This window comes from Lagenorhynchus albirostris, chromosome 10 (assembly GCF_949774975.1).
Source record: "Lagenorhynchus albirostris chromosome 10, mLagAlb1.1, whole genome shotgun sequence".
NCBI classification, from domain to species: Eukaryota; Metazoa; Chordata; class Mammalia; order Artiodactyla; family Delphinidae; genus Lagenorhynchus; species Lagenorhynchus albirostris.
This window is the reverse complement of record NC_083104.1, coordinates 38011955-38026713: the sequence shown is the minus strand read 5'-3', so window position 1 is coordinate 38026713 and position 14759 is coordinate 38011955. Positions and strand designations below refer to the sequence as shown.

Below are 14759 nucleotides of genomic sequence, written 5' to 3'. Positions count from 1 at the left end.
GGCCAGTTTGGGCAGTGCCCGTCTGCCCTCATTCTATCCCCACACCGTTTTTACGATCCCCACTGTGGCACGTGGCAAAGAAACTGAACCTAAGGAAAATTAAGGAATTGGCTTAATGTAGTTGTATATCTACATTCAGGGCTGAAGAACTTCAAATTCAGAATTCTTTCCAGATCCACCAGAAGCCATGCTTCATGAAGGCAAGAGTTAACATATCTGTACCTTCGGTGCCATGAGCAGTGTCTGATCCACAGTAGTTATCTCAATATTTGGTGAAGCGCCTTCCACAGCTTGGAGTGTGTGGTTTCCCTAAGCTCTGGCTGCAGCCGATGTTCTTTCCCCCACCACGACCTGAGCCCCGGGGTTTGAGTGATGACTCAGTACATATCCATACACCACATCCTTCACAAATTTGTCCCATGGTCCCACTTGAAAAGGTGCTCTGAGCCTGTCCATCAACCTCGGCAGCCACTGGCATGAGGGGCAACTGCAGATGAGGGCCCATAATAAAGAATCCAAAAGCAGGAGAATTCTTAAATCTTTATTTAGCCAATTCTCTCAGACCCCAGGCCCTGATGACTGTCACCCCCACCCCTTCCCCCACAGGAGGCATTCAACTGAGGCCACAAAATATTACATACATTCGCACACATCATCAAAAATACCCAAGGGAAAGACCCTGGCTTTGACTGGCAAACAAGGCACAGACCTGGGACAGTGCCCACACTCACACAGACCCTGGCACAGGGACATCCTCCTTGGAGGAGGCAGAGGCACTGTTGTTGCACCATGAGCCAGCACTCCCTGACCCCAGGGTGTGTGAGGAGCCAGAGGGTGCTGTAGAGGGAACCCTAGACTCTTTCTTGATGCCTGTCTTACCTTAAACACCCACCCTTGGTTCTGATAGGACTGTCCTGAGACCCCATCCAAGACCCGAAACACACAACCTTTCACCATAGGTGAGGGCCCTCATCCCTGCAAACATGACCCTATTCTGTTTGTAGGGTCTCCAAGATTCTCATATCTGAGACACAAATTAAGGAGACTTCTGTCTCCTCTACCCCTGCTGCAAGCTTGGAGCAGCTTCCCAGGGCAACCCTGGCCCACCATGACCCAGTACACAAAGGGCAGAAGGATGTAGAGCCATGCTCTGCTACACCCACTGGTGGACACAGGGGGCCAGCTCCTTCGCTGTTCTCTGGGCTCATTCCCCCAGCAAGAGAGGGCTTCCATGCACACTCATTCCTCGGGCCACATGGCCCTTTGCACACTCACACGGCACGCCCTTGGCGCTGCCTACTCTCCTCCTTCCACCCAGGGGTACGAGAGGTCACCCCAGGGGGCAGGCATGCAGGGCTTCCTGGATCTTCTGGCGGCAATACGAGTACTTCTGCAGGATCTGGCGGAGATGTTCCTCTTCCTCCCGCTGCAGGATGCGTAGGAAGTTGTGTAGCTCAGGCATGCTGAAAGCATCCCACTGTAGGGGGAGAAGGGAGACACAGGCTACAGCAGGCCACTGCCAAACCAGCAGGCTCTCCCCAAAGAACACCAGTGCATCCCGATCACACAACTAGGATGGGGCTTTCTAATGTCAGGTTCTTGCCTGAATGGTCTGTGTTAGGATTCCCAACAACAATCCATATAGAAGATGGGCCCCACAAAGTAGGGCAGTCACCTCGTGGACAGGCAACCAAACCAAACATTCCCTAGTTACTTTTGAACAGGTCATGCCCACTCTCTCTGAGTTTGATCTCACTCTGAAGAGGCACTACCTTGGAGCTGTACAGCTTCCAGGTAAAAGGTTCTAATGCCTGAAGCGGGTGCCTGCATGTTGTCCCGTGCCCATCTGTGTGGCTTTGACCTGGCCTGAGATCAGAATGCCATCAGATGGACTCCTGCATCTCCTGAGGACTTTCCACAATAGGAAAGAGCAGTGCGCCAAGACAGTTCTTCCTGGCTTCTTGGGACAAGCCCTAGACCTTGGCATGAGTTTCCTGGAAGCCTTCACTTTAGCTATAAGGCTCATGTATTCCTGGAGAGGCTTTGCAGGGCTTGTCTGCAGCCCTATTCCTCTTTCAAGCCTGCAACCCACCAGTCCTGCCCAGTCACAACCAAGAAACTAAGGAGGGCTGTTACTCACGTTCACCTCCCCAGAGTCATTCTCCTTCAGGACAAAGCTTAGGGCCTTCTCACTGGGCCCTGCAAGGAGCCGTAGCCGTAGGGGCTGCTCATCATCTGACAGCTTCCGGAGGTACACTGAGAGCCAGGCAGGGGGAAGGGAGTGTTTGATTAGAGGCAGACCCAGCCCCCTCAGCTCCTACGTGCACAGGCACATGCATATATACCCTCACACATGGTGGGGTGGGGTGGGAAGCCCACCTTGGCCATGGCGCTCAGCCCGCTCAAAAAGTGCAAACTTGCGGGGGTCATCCACCACCAAGAACTTGCGCAGCAGGGCCTCGATGACCTCGCGTGCCCGTGTGCGTGACAAGACATGCAGGTGCTTGACAGCATCCTTGGGCAGGTAGAAGGAGGTGCGGCGTTTCACAGCTGTACCCCGCCCTGGGCCCCGCCGGGCATCCTGCAAGGAGGGTGGCTTCTTGCTGGCGGGAACTGAGACAGGGCGCACCAGCTTCAGTTGAACCTTGATGAAGCCTGTGTAGGAGCCATCCTTGTTCTAAAGAGGAGAAACCAAACTATGACTAGATGCCAGATGAGATGGAACAGACTTGGGCACTACCAGTCCACTTGGGGCTAGGCTGGGTGTGAATAAATCACTGCTAGGGTCTACCCAAGAATACCTCAGCTGTGACCCTTTGGGCATCAGGCAAACAGTTGGGTTCCTGTCTCTCTCCAAAACAGGCTGTCAACTCACCAGGCTCATGAACAAGTTGCTGTTGATCTGGCCATTGTACTCCTTGATCTTCTGCTCAATCTCAGCCTGAGAAAGGTCAGGTGTCTCCCACTCCACGGGCTCATCCTGAAAGATGGGCAAGCATGGACATAGGATCCTTATGAAACCCATTCCTCTGCAATGCATGTCACGGGCAAGGAGGTAAGCCCTGGGTGGACCACTCTGAAAAATGGCCTGTGGGAAGCCTTTGGAAACTGACAACAAAGTTTGAGGCCTGATGAGAAGAACCCATCACTGCCCTTGGTTCTGCATGCTATGGATGGAGACAGCCAAGGCAGAATCATTTGGCTTCTCTGCCACCTGCCTGGAGCCTCCTCAGCACTGGGTGAGGCCCTAAGGATACCTTAAAACCAAGGCAACGAAAAACACAAGGCTAGGAGCCAGGAAAAGATTGGGGACTCTGAAAAGGAACAGCTTGATCCCAGCACCCTAGTTGGATGGGGTCAGGGTGTACCCTGGAGAAGACAGTCCACTTTGCCAGTCTGCCCTGGCCATGGCCCACTGCAGGGTGAGAGGTATGGGGAATGGTACACACCAGGAGCCCAGCCACCAGTGGGCAGGAGGAGAAGGGCAACATCTACAACCTTAACCTCCTTGGTGGGGGACTTGGGCCAGCCCTGCATGTCTCAGACATAGTGAGGAATCCACTATGACATGCCATTTGATCTTGACCCAATCTGCACAAAAGGCAGCTTCAGGCCAGGCTCCAATCTGCCAGAAGTTGGCATGGGCAGCCTCCTGGTAAAGCCTGTCCCACAACTGCCAAACAGGGAGGCTTATGTACCTCCTCTCTGCTGTCTAGAGGTTTAGCCCAAAGGTGTTAGCTTTACCACTCAGCCCTTCCTCTGTTCCTCCAGGGACTCGATTCTTGTCTGAAGGGTGGAGTATGGGCCAGGGCTTCTGCCAAACTCCCTTGGTCCCATTGCATCACCCTTACCTCCTGTTGACGTCAGATAGGCCCTAGTAGGAATGAGAGTGTCACAGACACAGCTGAGATCATCACTGACCAATGCCTTGTCCCAGGGGAGCTCCCATCAGAGGGTCTCCTGCAGAATAAGCTTAACCTTGTGCTCAGCTCTGAGCCCAGGACAGCCAGGCTTCTTCCTGACTACTGCCTTGGAGCGCCCTAAGCTTAAACCATCTCAAGGGGACAACAGGAAGGACAGATGAGGGGTTAGGGTAGAGTCCACAGCCTTTTAGCAGTATGCTCTTTATCTAGAACCTGCTGCTGTTCAGTGGCCAGCAAGTACATGGCACTGAGGACTGAGACTGGGGGAGGGGTGGGAACTGCACCCTATTTGCTTCGCCAAGTTTCCAAAAGTCTCCTAGATGGAAAAGAGCATTGAGAAGTGAAAACTCTAGGGACTTCCCTGGTGGTCCAGTGGTTAAGACCCCACGTTCCCAATGCAGGGGGCTCAAGTTCCATCCCTGGTCAGGGAACTAGATCCTGCATGCTGCAACTAAAAGATCCCGCATGCTGCAACGGAGATCCTGCGTGCCACAACTAAGACCTGGAGCAACCAAATAAATAAACAAGTAAATATTGAAAACAAAAGAAAACAAAAAAACTCTAGCAGAAACCTTGTTGGAGACAGTGGGAAACCCTGTAGGACTAGTAAGAACAAATGGTCTGGACCCTGGAAAACAAGGGATCTGGGAGGTAAAATAAGGGCTGGAGGTTGGGAATAAAGGGTGGATGTGTTTGTTCAGGCCCAAGGAGAGGGCCTGAGACAGGAAGAAGTACCCCAGTGGGAAGGAGTGTCAGGATGGAAGGGGTGCTAGGGGCAGGAGGAAAGCTGAGCAGACTAGTGCCAGGGCAAAAAGGAAGAGAATTCTACTTACACAACAGGGTGATCAAAGAGATGGCACTAACTCATTCCCCTTCCTTGTGATGGCTCTGAGCTCTAGCCTGGGTCCTTCCTCTTCCCTTCCTGGGTTATCCAGGAGCCCTGAGCTGGGATGCAGTGACCTCAGTTCCAGCCCCTTCCCTTCTCCAGGTGAACCTCCCTCAGTATCTTTATTCATAAAACAAGGGACTTGGACTGGAGGTACTGCACTGTCCTCCCAGGATTCTAGAGGAGTAAGAGTATCTTTTTCCATTTTCCGAAGCTGACTGCTAGAGGAGGATTCCAACAGCTGTCCCAGAGGGATACCATGGAATTTCCCTTCTGCGACACTATAGCCACCCACCTTCTACTCTGCCACTGTCCATAGTGACTGATGGTTTTATTTTACATACAACTTGGGACGCCCCAGCCTCCTTTTCAATTGGTTAGTGTCTTGTGGTTTTCTCACCTTTCCACAATGGAAGATGGCTCAGGCCTGAGTGACACACGGACAGTCCCAGGGATCCACACTCAAACCTTGTACCCAAACTCTGGGCTCAGCTTTCCAGGTATAGAATTTTCCCCTAAAGAGTTATCCACAACTCCCTTTTCTTGACTCATGTAAGGAGTTCTGCCCCACTGCTGCCAGGTATACTGAACTTTACTTCATGGTCCCCATCTCTCTTTCCCGATGCCCTGACCAGGGTGCTCTTCTGAGGTGTACCATCTCCGGAACAGTGATCTGAGCCTGGCGGCCACACTCATGGCACACATCACAGAGGTCTCTGATGATGGGGACACCTGGGAGACTCCGAGAGGCACAGCTGCTCCAGCACTGCAATTTATAGTCCTGGATTAGTAACCCCTATCTCTCTTGACCCCTCTCAGGGCATTTTACAATCTAGCCTTCCCCACCTCTTGTGGATAAAGTGCTCCTGGATGCTTACAGTCCAGAACAAGGCTTCCTTCCCATCCATTCCCAGATCCCCTTTCTCCAGGTCCGCTCTAACTTTACTATATATGCTGCCCAAGCGAGCACTCCTGGTCCACTGCAGAGGAGGGGAGGCTCAGAATCTTCCACAGTCCAGTAGCTGGTGACAGGCCAGGACCGGCAAGAGATGGGGACCACGCTGCCTCCATCCAGGAGTGCAAACGGAGGGGCCTGGACCTTCCCTTGCCTCTCTCCTAAACACCCTTCTCAATTCCCGGCGAGGACTCCTCCCCCTCCACTTCCTCTTGGTCCCCCAGAGAGGGGGTGGGAGCGCCCGCACGCGGAAATAGAGGTGTTAGTCTAGACTGCGCAGTCAGCCTTAGTAATCGGTGGATAATGCCTGTCCCTGGTCTACCCCATGCCACTTAGCTGCTTCCCCTGGTTCAACCGGTCTGTGACAGAAACAGCAAGGCCTCAGCTCTCAGTACCGACGCGCTGAAAGCCCAACACACGGTTCCGAGGGCTGGCCCACGCTCACGGCAGGCAACTCGACCCAAGGGCTGCCCACAAGTTCTCGACCAGGCAACTTACTGGGGAGGAGCGGAGTCCCAGCGACCGCCCCCAGCCCGCTTCCCGCAACCCCCGGCCCCCACCTGATCCCGGCGCGGCCTGCGCGCCAGTGAGGTACGCGCTGTGAAGTACTGCTCGAGCTCTGAGTCCGAGTCCTCCTGGCTGCAGTAACCACTGCTTGTCGTGCTACTCCAGGTCATCTCGAAAGAGGGAGTCCCCGCGTCCGCCTCGCCCATCGCCGCGCCCGCCGGTTCCAGTGCGCCCGTAGCCTCCCACCACCGCCCCAGGCGCGTGTGCGCGTGCGCCGGAACCAGTGTCCGCGCCGGAACCAGTGTCCGCGCCGCAACCGTTAACACTGAAACGTAGACAGCGCGGATCTAGCTCTCATCTCGTTGGAGGACGAATGTCGAAGGGCGGGGCCACACGCGCCTCGCCTCCAGGAATGATCTCATCGCTCTGGCAGCTCAGCTCAGCTTCGCCTCGCAGGCCCCACCTCCCACAGGAAACTAGTTGGAATGTGTGCGCATGTGCACCAGCGTGGCCTCAAGACCGGATGCGGCTGTGGGAAAGTGCGGAAATTGTGCTAGCTCGGAGCCTCGGTGGCTCCGGGCGGTAAGGGCCGAGTCAGCACCACCGGCACCCCTTCGAGCCCGCGCGCAGAATTAGCTACTCTCTGCCGCCAGGAAGTCGGCTATCAGAACGTTCATTGCGCGTAGCGCCAGGCGGCCCTAGGGAACGCCTGCAGTGTGGCCCGCTCGTCAGCGCATACCTGCCTTGCCTGTAAGCTCCCCGGTCCCGCGCTCACCACATTCGTGTCCCGCTCCAGCGCCGGTTCCCAGCCCAGGTCCCGGGGTCCGCAGCAGTCTAGGCAGACGAGCGCGCGGCAACGGTAGTGGCAGGTGAACTTGCAATCTGCAGAGAGGGCTGGCCGTGAGGCGGAGGAACCCCAGCACCAGCTCGGAGAAGCGTCCCGAGGGCAGAAGCGAAGCCCCGGGGTGAAGGCCGTTGCTCGCGGTGTTCTGCATGATCGGCCTTTTTTCAGGCCCCGTTACCGCCCACTGCTACGCAGATCTTAGAGTTGGTCCCCCGGCGTCTTGAAACTGGCGGGAAGGCCTCAGGCGGTTAGGGATCCAGGCCTGCTCAACAGTTGCATTTCTAGAGCCTAGGGCAGAACTTCCCCCTTCCTCATCAGCGTCCCTCCCTCCGCCCATTTACTTGAAGGGAAAAAATTAAATACTTTTAACCCAGTGGCCCCCCTCTAGTTGTCATTTGTTTCTACTCCCCTCACACCAAAAACTTACCAACACTGGTCTACAAACACTCTTAATTCCTCGCCTTCACCCTCTACCCATTCCGGTCAGGCTTGCCCCTCCCTCCAGGAAACTCCTGCGCACCGCCGAATCCGGCGGTCCCGTCTCCGTCTTCACCTCCTCAGCATCGTCTAATGCTTGCTCCCGGGGGCCCCCATTACCCCGGTTTTCCTCCCACCCCCCTGCAGCTCCTGCTCAGCTCCTTTAGTTCTGTTTCAACTTCTAGATCTAATGGTGGAGTGTCCGAGGCTCAGTTCTGATCGCTTCCCTTCTCTGTGTACGCTGACCTACCCCAGATCCAAGGCTTCCATCACTGACCTCCCCACTGAGATCAAATCCTATGTGTCACTATCTTCATTTGGATGTCTAATAAACATTTCAACCCAACATGCCCAGAATTTAACTCACTTTCCTACCCCTTTTAATTCTTCACTTTTCCTCACTCTTACCCTTGCCAGTGTTCCTCAGCTCACCAAAAGTCGCTACCATTCTCCCAGTTGAGGCAAAACAAAACCAAACCACCTCAACTCATCCTTGATTCCGCTCTTGTTTCTGCCTCTGACACACACCCAAATTGTCCTGTTTTTCATTTCCATGGCCACTTTATTTCTCCTTGGGAACACTGCTGTATCCGAGCCCTTGTTCATGCTTTGTGTTCTGTCACAACTCCTGTGCTCCTCCCAGCTAAATAAAGGACAAACTCCTGTACTAGATGAGAGGGTCTCCAGGCACACACAGGCTTGGGACACCTTCCTTAAGTTCCTAAATGGGCCAGAGCAGTGATTCTCAACCCAGGCTGCACATTAGAAGGATCTGTTTTTAAAAATTGCTGGTACACTCCCAGTGATTGAATTAGCAGGTCTGTGGTAGGGTCCAAGCATTGGAGGGCTGTAAAAGCATTCCAAGTGATTCTAGCTGGTATATAGCCAGTGGTAGAGCAACCTCTGCTTGCTGGTGATTCCTGGGAGGGCAGAAGCACCAGCTAGTGTGTGGCTGTGTTTCATGTTTTAGCACCTGGTTGACTGAACTTGCAATAGGTATCTGCTAAATACTCAAAACTCCTGCTTGCAGCGGGCCCACCCAAGGTTCTGACTTTTTCCAGGCCTTCTCCCATAGGTGAGTAAATTCCCTTCACGGCAAGGATTCTGCAGCAGGACTTGGCGAGTGAATCTTTGGGAAGGGACGGGTGTGGGAATATGAACTCAGAGACTGGTAGGCACAATGCCTTTCTCAAGAAGGGCCAAGGCACCCTTTAAAATTGAAAGCAGCACCTTGTTATTCACAGGCAACAGCCTCTGCCTATGTCCCAGACACAGGTGGAGCTTGGCAAGGTTATAAACCATCGGCCCGCACTCTCTTATGCTATGGGGTAAAGGTAACGGACCTTGTCCGTGGGAACTGAACCCGCCAACCCCCTCCGTCCCAACGGCCCTCAGCGACGGTGCTGCCCCTTGGCCACCCGTTTGTCTCCCGCCAGCGCACAGGGCCGCTACTCACGTGCGCACTGCAGGCCCTTGCGCACGACGCCCCAGATGAAGTCGCCACAGAGGTCGCACCATGTGTGCGTAGTGGGCCCCGCGGGCTGGAAGCGGTGGCCGCGGCCTGGGACCAGCTGCCTTGCGGCGTTGCGCGCTGTGCCCGGCGCGATGCGCAGCGCGTTGGCACGCTCAAGCCGGGTGCGGCCCGGGGCGGCGCACCGCGCGGGTGCCAGGTCCCGCAGCTCAATGAGCTCAGGCTCAGCGGACATGGCCCTCTCGGGCCAGGAGTCCCGCCGGCTCTGGGCTCAAGCGAGCGCGGGGCGGGCGGGGCAGCGGGGCGGGCCCCGATGCGGTGCCGCCCCCGGGATTCAGGCAGAGCGGCGGGAGAGCGGAGGAGAGAGGCGCAATGGAAACCTGGGCGCCCGGGCTGTGTCGGCCCGCAGGCGGAGTGGGGCGGCGGGCTCAGCGAGGGGCTGCTCTCGCGGAGTCCCCGCCCTCCGTTTCCTATCCTCCCTTCATCTAGCGAGCAATTCCCCTCCCCCTAACAACCACGACGACCTCAAAGGGCCACGCGGAAACAGGCGTGTTTCTGGAAGCTAGCTTTACTGTACTGGAGGAAGAGGGTCCTCACATCCGATCCTTGCCCCCGGCCCAGGCCTCCTGCCCCAGCTTGCTGAGGCTGCACCCTAAGCCTACCCGCCGGATGGAGCAGGAAGTGGCGAGCGCTTTGCTGGGGGAGATGGGTCAGCAGCTCTTCCCGTCTGCTATCCTCACCACCTGGGAGGCTGGGGCACTTGCAGAGGCCGGACTGAGATCCAGAGGTTCAGGGGCACGGGGTTGTATGGCATGGGTGCTCGGCCCTCAGCAGCTGCAGCCTTCACTTGGCTCTGTCACCCTGGGCTGCCGGGACACAAGCCTTTCCATGCTTCTCCCAGTGCTTGACTTGGCACTCCCTGCAGGCAAATGGGCCGGTGAGGATGCTGTGCTATGAGAGGTATGGCAGTGGGACTCAGGGGTCCAAGGTCCTAGGATACCCTCACCTGCTGCAATACCACTCATTCTGGCATCGTGAGCAGCGCTTGGAGGCCTCTGCATTGCAGTAGGCACAGCGGGGCTGCTCTGGAGCCACTGCCTCTAGCACGTCCAGTCTGTAGGTCTCCGCCCACCTGGGAAAAGGGTCAGGAGGACTTGGCTGGACCTGGTGGGTGGGTGGACGGGAGCAGCCCTACCCACATCCATGTCTTCTGCCTCCCTTCTACCCTTTCTGCCAGCTCAGCAGGCCTCACCTTCGTGCCTGCAGCCTCAGTTCCTGCTCCGAGGGGCTGAATACATGCCGCAGCTGATGCTTGGCAATAGCCTGCCACTTGCCTCTGTTCTCTCGCTCTAGCCGCTCCCAGATTTCTGGGATCTGGGGAAGAGAAGTGGAGAGTGGCAGGGAGGAGCTGGTAAAGTGGGCAGTGGTCCTGAACAACTAACTACCTAGTGCCTACCTGTTCCAACACCAGGTCCTTCTTAGGGGGCTGGGCTTCGGTCAAGGCCAGGTGGGCCAGGAAACCCTGCAGGTCTGCCAGGTTGGGCAGCTGGTCGAGAAGTGTGTCTGTGAGGAAGGCCCGAAGCTGCAAGAGTGTCCAGGGGAGGCCAGTGTGAAGCGGTGCTGGTCAGAGGGTCGAGGAACAAAGAGGGCCTGAGCTGGGCTGAGCTGAGGGTGCCAGTGGGATCCATGCCCTACTAGCTGCTGTGTCACCTGAGGCCCAAGGTGTGGAGAGAGGGCTGGGGCTGAGGTGAGTGGGCAAAAATAAACATCAAGGGAGGCATGGGGCAGTGCTGGGGCGGTGGTGACTGGTGTGGGAGGAGTTCCCTACCTTGAGTAGCTGTCCTTTGGCAAAGCTTGTGAGGCAGTAGCGGGCCCGGGCCTCAGGGCTTAGCAGCAGATTGTACAGGGCGATCCACACCTGCCCATCCAACTTGCTCAGCTTTTGCTGCTCCGAGGGGGACACTGTCTGCCAACGGCCGCTCTCAAATTGCTGCAGCTTGCCTGGGGAGAGGAACCAGCATACTGTGTGCAGGTGTTGCATGCTCTGTGAGTGAGCCAGCTGTGCGGGCTAGGGACTGACCACTGTCTGGGCACAGAATGTGCCCATGCTGGGGCGCTGCTCACTTCAGAGCAGGGTGAGTCCTCAGTGGTAGACACACAGGCCCTGCCTGCTGCAGAGTCCAGGTCTAGGCCCACTTTGGGTGAGGCATCCTGGTATTCTCTGTGGTCAAGGGGGCAAAGTTTTCTGCCTGTGTGCAAGCTGCCCACCCCATCAATCCTGGAGGATGTCCTGGAAGCAGTGAACTGGGGCTTAGGCAGGTGGAGGAGGACCTTACCGCCTTCCTGCCGGCTCCAGGGACTGTGCTCCAGCAGTTCCACCAGGAGACAGGGCAGATTGTGGGTGCTGAGCATGCGGCTCAAGGTGCTCAGGGAAAGGCTAGGGACGTGGATGGAGAGGTGAGCTGAGGCTACAGGCCCAGGCTACCAGCCCTCCACTGCAGGCCCCAGCTTAGCAGGACAGCCCACCTGTCCACACAGTCTGTGATGTAGCGCAGCACTGAGAGGGCCTTTAGTGCGATCTCAAATTCCATCAGCTCTGCCTGCTTCTGCAGCTCCTGGGGTGGGGCACATGGTGTTCAAGCTAGGGGAGCCTGGGTCTAGCCCTTGCCAACCCCCGGAAACCTCAGCCCACCTGCATGGGGGTGCCATACTGGGACTCCTCCTCCTCAGGGGGGCCACCATGGCCACTCTGGGCGACCAACAGAGTCAGTTTGCGGTGGCAGTAGTCCACCAGGTCCAAGATGGTGTCCTCTGCTGACTCACACACCTCCTGAGGGGCAGGTGGAGGGGAAACATTCTGCCTCTGATGCCCTTCCCAAACAGACACAACCCCCCTTGCTGCCAGACCCCGGCCTAGGCTAGCCAATGGGCAGGGCTGGTGCCTCACCTTGTGGAAGAATACTGTCTCCAGGAGGTTGATGATGGAGGCCTCATGGTGTAACTGTCAGATAAAGAGGAGGACAGGGCCCTGGGCTGCTGAGAGAGGGATAGGGGCTACCAGCTACTCTCTCTAGTCCAGGGCCCTCTGAAGGGGTGGGAAGGGGTATGAACCGATGGCTCACCACCATGTAAATGGGAAAAGTGTTTGGGGGCTTGAAGTCTTCCAGCCTGCACAGCACAGGGAACACCTTCTGCTTCCACATCTCCACTGCAATCAGCTCCACCACCAGCGTCGGGATCTTTGAAGGGGAGGGGAAGGACAGGGATGAGGTGGGCCTACTTAGCCTGGCAACCCTCCCATCTCTGGCTCAGCCCAGCCCAGCCCTCCTCAAACTCCCCTGGGCTCCAGACTCTCCTCTGCTCCATGAATTCCTTCCCGATCTCTCCTGCACCTTAGACCTTCATTTCCAGCTGCCTCCGACATCTCTGTGGGGGCATTCCCCAGGCTTCCTATTACTGGCCCTTGCCTTGTCCCCAGGCTGCCATGCTCCCCCTGCACCTGAGCCCTTGTCAGGTCCTCCCCCATTCAAGTGTACCTCTCAGGCCAGCCCTCCTGCTCATTCCCTCTCTTGTCCCTGTCCTTTCACTCTTTTTTTTTTTTGCGGCTCGCGGGCCTTTCACTGTTGTGGCCTCTCCCATTGCGGAGCACAGACTCCGGACACGCAGGCTCAGCGGCCATGGCTCACGGGCCTAGCTGCTCCGCGGCATGTGGGATCTTCCCAAACCGGGGCACGAACCCGTGTCCCCTGCATCGGCAGGCGGACTCTCAACCACTGCGCCACCAGGGAAGCCCTTGGCCTCACTCTTATTCAGGGCCCTTCACAGTGCCCTATTCCTACCTCACACCCCAGTAGGGCGCTCCACCTTTTCCTTGCAGAGGAATCTTTCTGTCAAGTGATATTTCAGGTCATCTACTGGTGCCACCTCCTGGCTCACATTCCAGTTAAGCCAATCCCTGGTTTCTAACTCCCTCTCTCTCATGCTGGGAAGGTTGCCTTCTTCTATGCCAAAGTCCCACCCCACTTTAGTGGGTGCCCCCCTCTAGCCCGACAGTCTATTCAGTAATGCCTTTAGAACTTGGGCCCTCCCCCTACAGCCTAGGCTGTTCTAGGATCCAGGATTATCTCCCTAATCAACTCACATCCTACACCCCACCTGGCATGCCAGGGTCCTGTCCCATAGGGCTGCAAAATCAAATGTGTAACACACTTTTCCTTTTCCTTTGGGGAGGACAGGGGTGCCAGCCAGAGGGAAGTGCAGGCACCCAGGGTGTTCCTGAGGGGTAGACTGGTGGGGATGGGGGGTGGTGAGAAGACAGGAACCCTGCCTGTGACTCCAACCTACCTTCCCATGGGTGACCAGCAGCTCCTGGATGGGCTCGCCCTGGCTGGCCGTGGCATCAAGGATAGCCTGCATGTTCAGCTTCTCGAGATTCTCGTGCTGCTGGTTCCACCTGCCCAGACAGGGTGTGCGTGCATGTGGGTGCACATGTGTGCAGTAGGAGTGGGTGTGGGGGCTGGGTCCTACTGAAGCCTAACCGGGGTCCAAGGTGGCTCAGGACCATATAACCCTGTCTCGGAGAGCTTTACCTCCCCACCGAGGGGCCCCTCCACGCCGGGCAACCCCTCCCCCCAATGTCAGGTCCACACTCCTTCACTCAAGGACTCTGACCCCATGACTCCACCTGACCCCGGATCCAGCTGTCTCACCCTCCGGAGCCCATCTCGCGCAGCTGGAAGCTGCGCAGTCCCCGCACTAGCACGTCAGCCTCCCCGGGCAGCAGCAACTCCAGGTCGCCCATGTCGGCTCAAGGGACAGGAAGCGGGAAGGTGGGGTTCGGCTGACCGCGAGCAGCGGCCTGCGCTGAGATGTGGATGCTGACACGCTTGGGGACCACGGTCTCCTGCGGGCCCGAAGTCTGGGGCCCTACAGTTGTAAAGCGGTTGCGGAGCGTGAGTCCTCGCCGCCATGGAAACGGTTAGCTCAACGCCTGCGCACTGCGGCCTGGGTCCCGCCCCTGCTGGCGGCCCGCGCTGGGTCCCGTCACGCCAGCGTCTGCCTGCTTGCCAGGCTACGGGTAGCAACCCTCCTTAGATTCCTGGAGCTTTCTCCCTCACAACTGGCTGCGGCTCACGGGTCTCCCTGAGTTACAGACTCTTGCGTTCTAGCTTCCTCCTCGGATGGACGTCAAGTCGGCCCGCCCCCCACCAGCTCTCCCTGTAGCTGCTCCTTCTCCGCCCACACGGATGCTCCTCTCCGTGGCCTCCTCGCTCCAGTATTCCTCGCGCGCAGCTCCACCTTGTTGGCTCTACACCCGAAATACTGCGCAGGGCTCACAGCTTCTGTCCATCCTAGGCCAGGCTGCCATCACCTCTCATGAGGTAACTACTGTGGTCTTTTTACTGGACCCATTTCCACCCTTGACCTTCCTGAGTAGCCAGGAGTCTTTTTTTTTTTTTTGGCCACGCCACGTGGCATGTAGGATATTAGCTCCCCGACCAGGGATTGAACCTCGGCCCTCGGCAGTGAGAGCCCTAAGTCCTAACCATTGGACTGCCAGGGAATTCCCACCAGGAGTCTTTTAAAGGTGTATATGAGACGTTACTTCCTCACATGAGTGTGAATCTGGCTGCCTCTGGCCCTCAAAATACTATGTCCAAAGCAGCTTACCAGCAACTCTGCAGAATCAGGCTCTT

At 56.9% G+C, this 14759-nt stretch overlaps 2 protein-coding genes across 4 annotated transcripts; both read right to left on the bottom strand.

Annotated features, from left to right (window-relative positions):
- Positions 1-527: 527 nt before the first annotated feature.
- RASSF1 (Ras association domain family member 1) lies at positions 528-9342 on the bottom strand. 3 transcript variants are annotated; one of them, XM_060161769.1, is made up of 6 exons: positions 9049-9342; positions 7047-7153; positions 2876-2980; positions 2380-2677; positions 2141-2256; positions 528-1477 (listed from the first exon to the last, which is right to left on the bottom strand). In XM_060161769.1, exons 1-6 carry the CDS (start codon positions 9296-9298, stop codon positions 1331-1333), a joined length of 1023 nt encoding a protein of 340 aa, XP_060017752.1. In that variant the 5' UTR covers positions 9299-9342; the 3' UTR covers positions 528-1330. The 3 variants fall into 3 exon arrangements, with proteins under 3 accessions (XP_060017752.1, XP_060017753.1, XP_060017751.1); XM_060161770.1 differs by lacking the exons at positions 7047-7153; positions 9049-9342 and adding exons at positions 5210-5575; positions 6325-6442; XM_060161768.1 differs by lacking the exons at positions 7047-7153; positions 9049-9342 and adding an exon at positions 6325-6596.
- Positions 9343-9658: 316 nt separating this feature from the next.
- On the bottom strand, positions 9659-13974 carry ZMYND10 (zinc finger MYND-type containing 10). Its single transcript, XM_060161766.1, has 12 exons — positions 13773-13974; positions 13408-13516; positions 12186-12302; positions 12011-12064; positions 11756-11893; positions 11590-11678; positions 11400-11500; positions 10892-11064; positions 10520-10645; positions 10316-10437; positions 10070-10195; positions 9659-9982 (listed from the first exon to the last, which is right to left on the bottom strand). The coding sequence occupies exons 1-12, from the start codon at positions 13862-13864 to the stop codon at positions 9907-9909; spliced, it is 1323 nt and encodes a 440-aa protein (XP_060017749.1). The 5' UTR covers positions 13865-13974; the 3' UTR covers positions 9659-9906.
- Between the last annotated feature and the right edge of the window lie 785 nt (positions 13975-14759).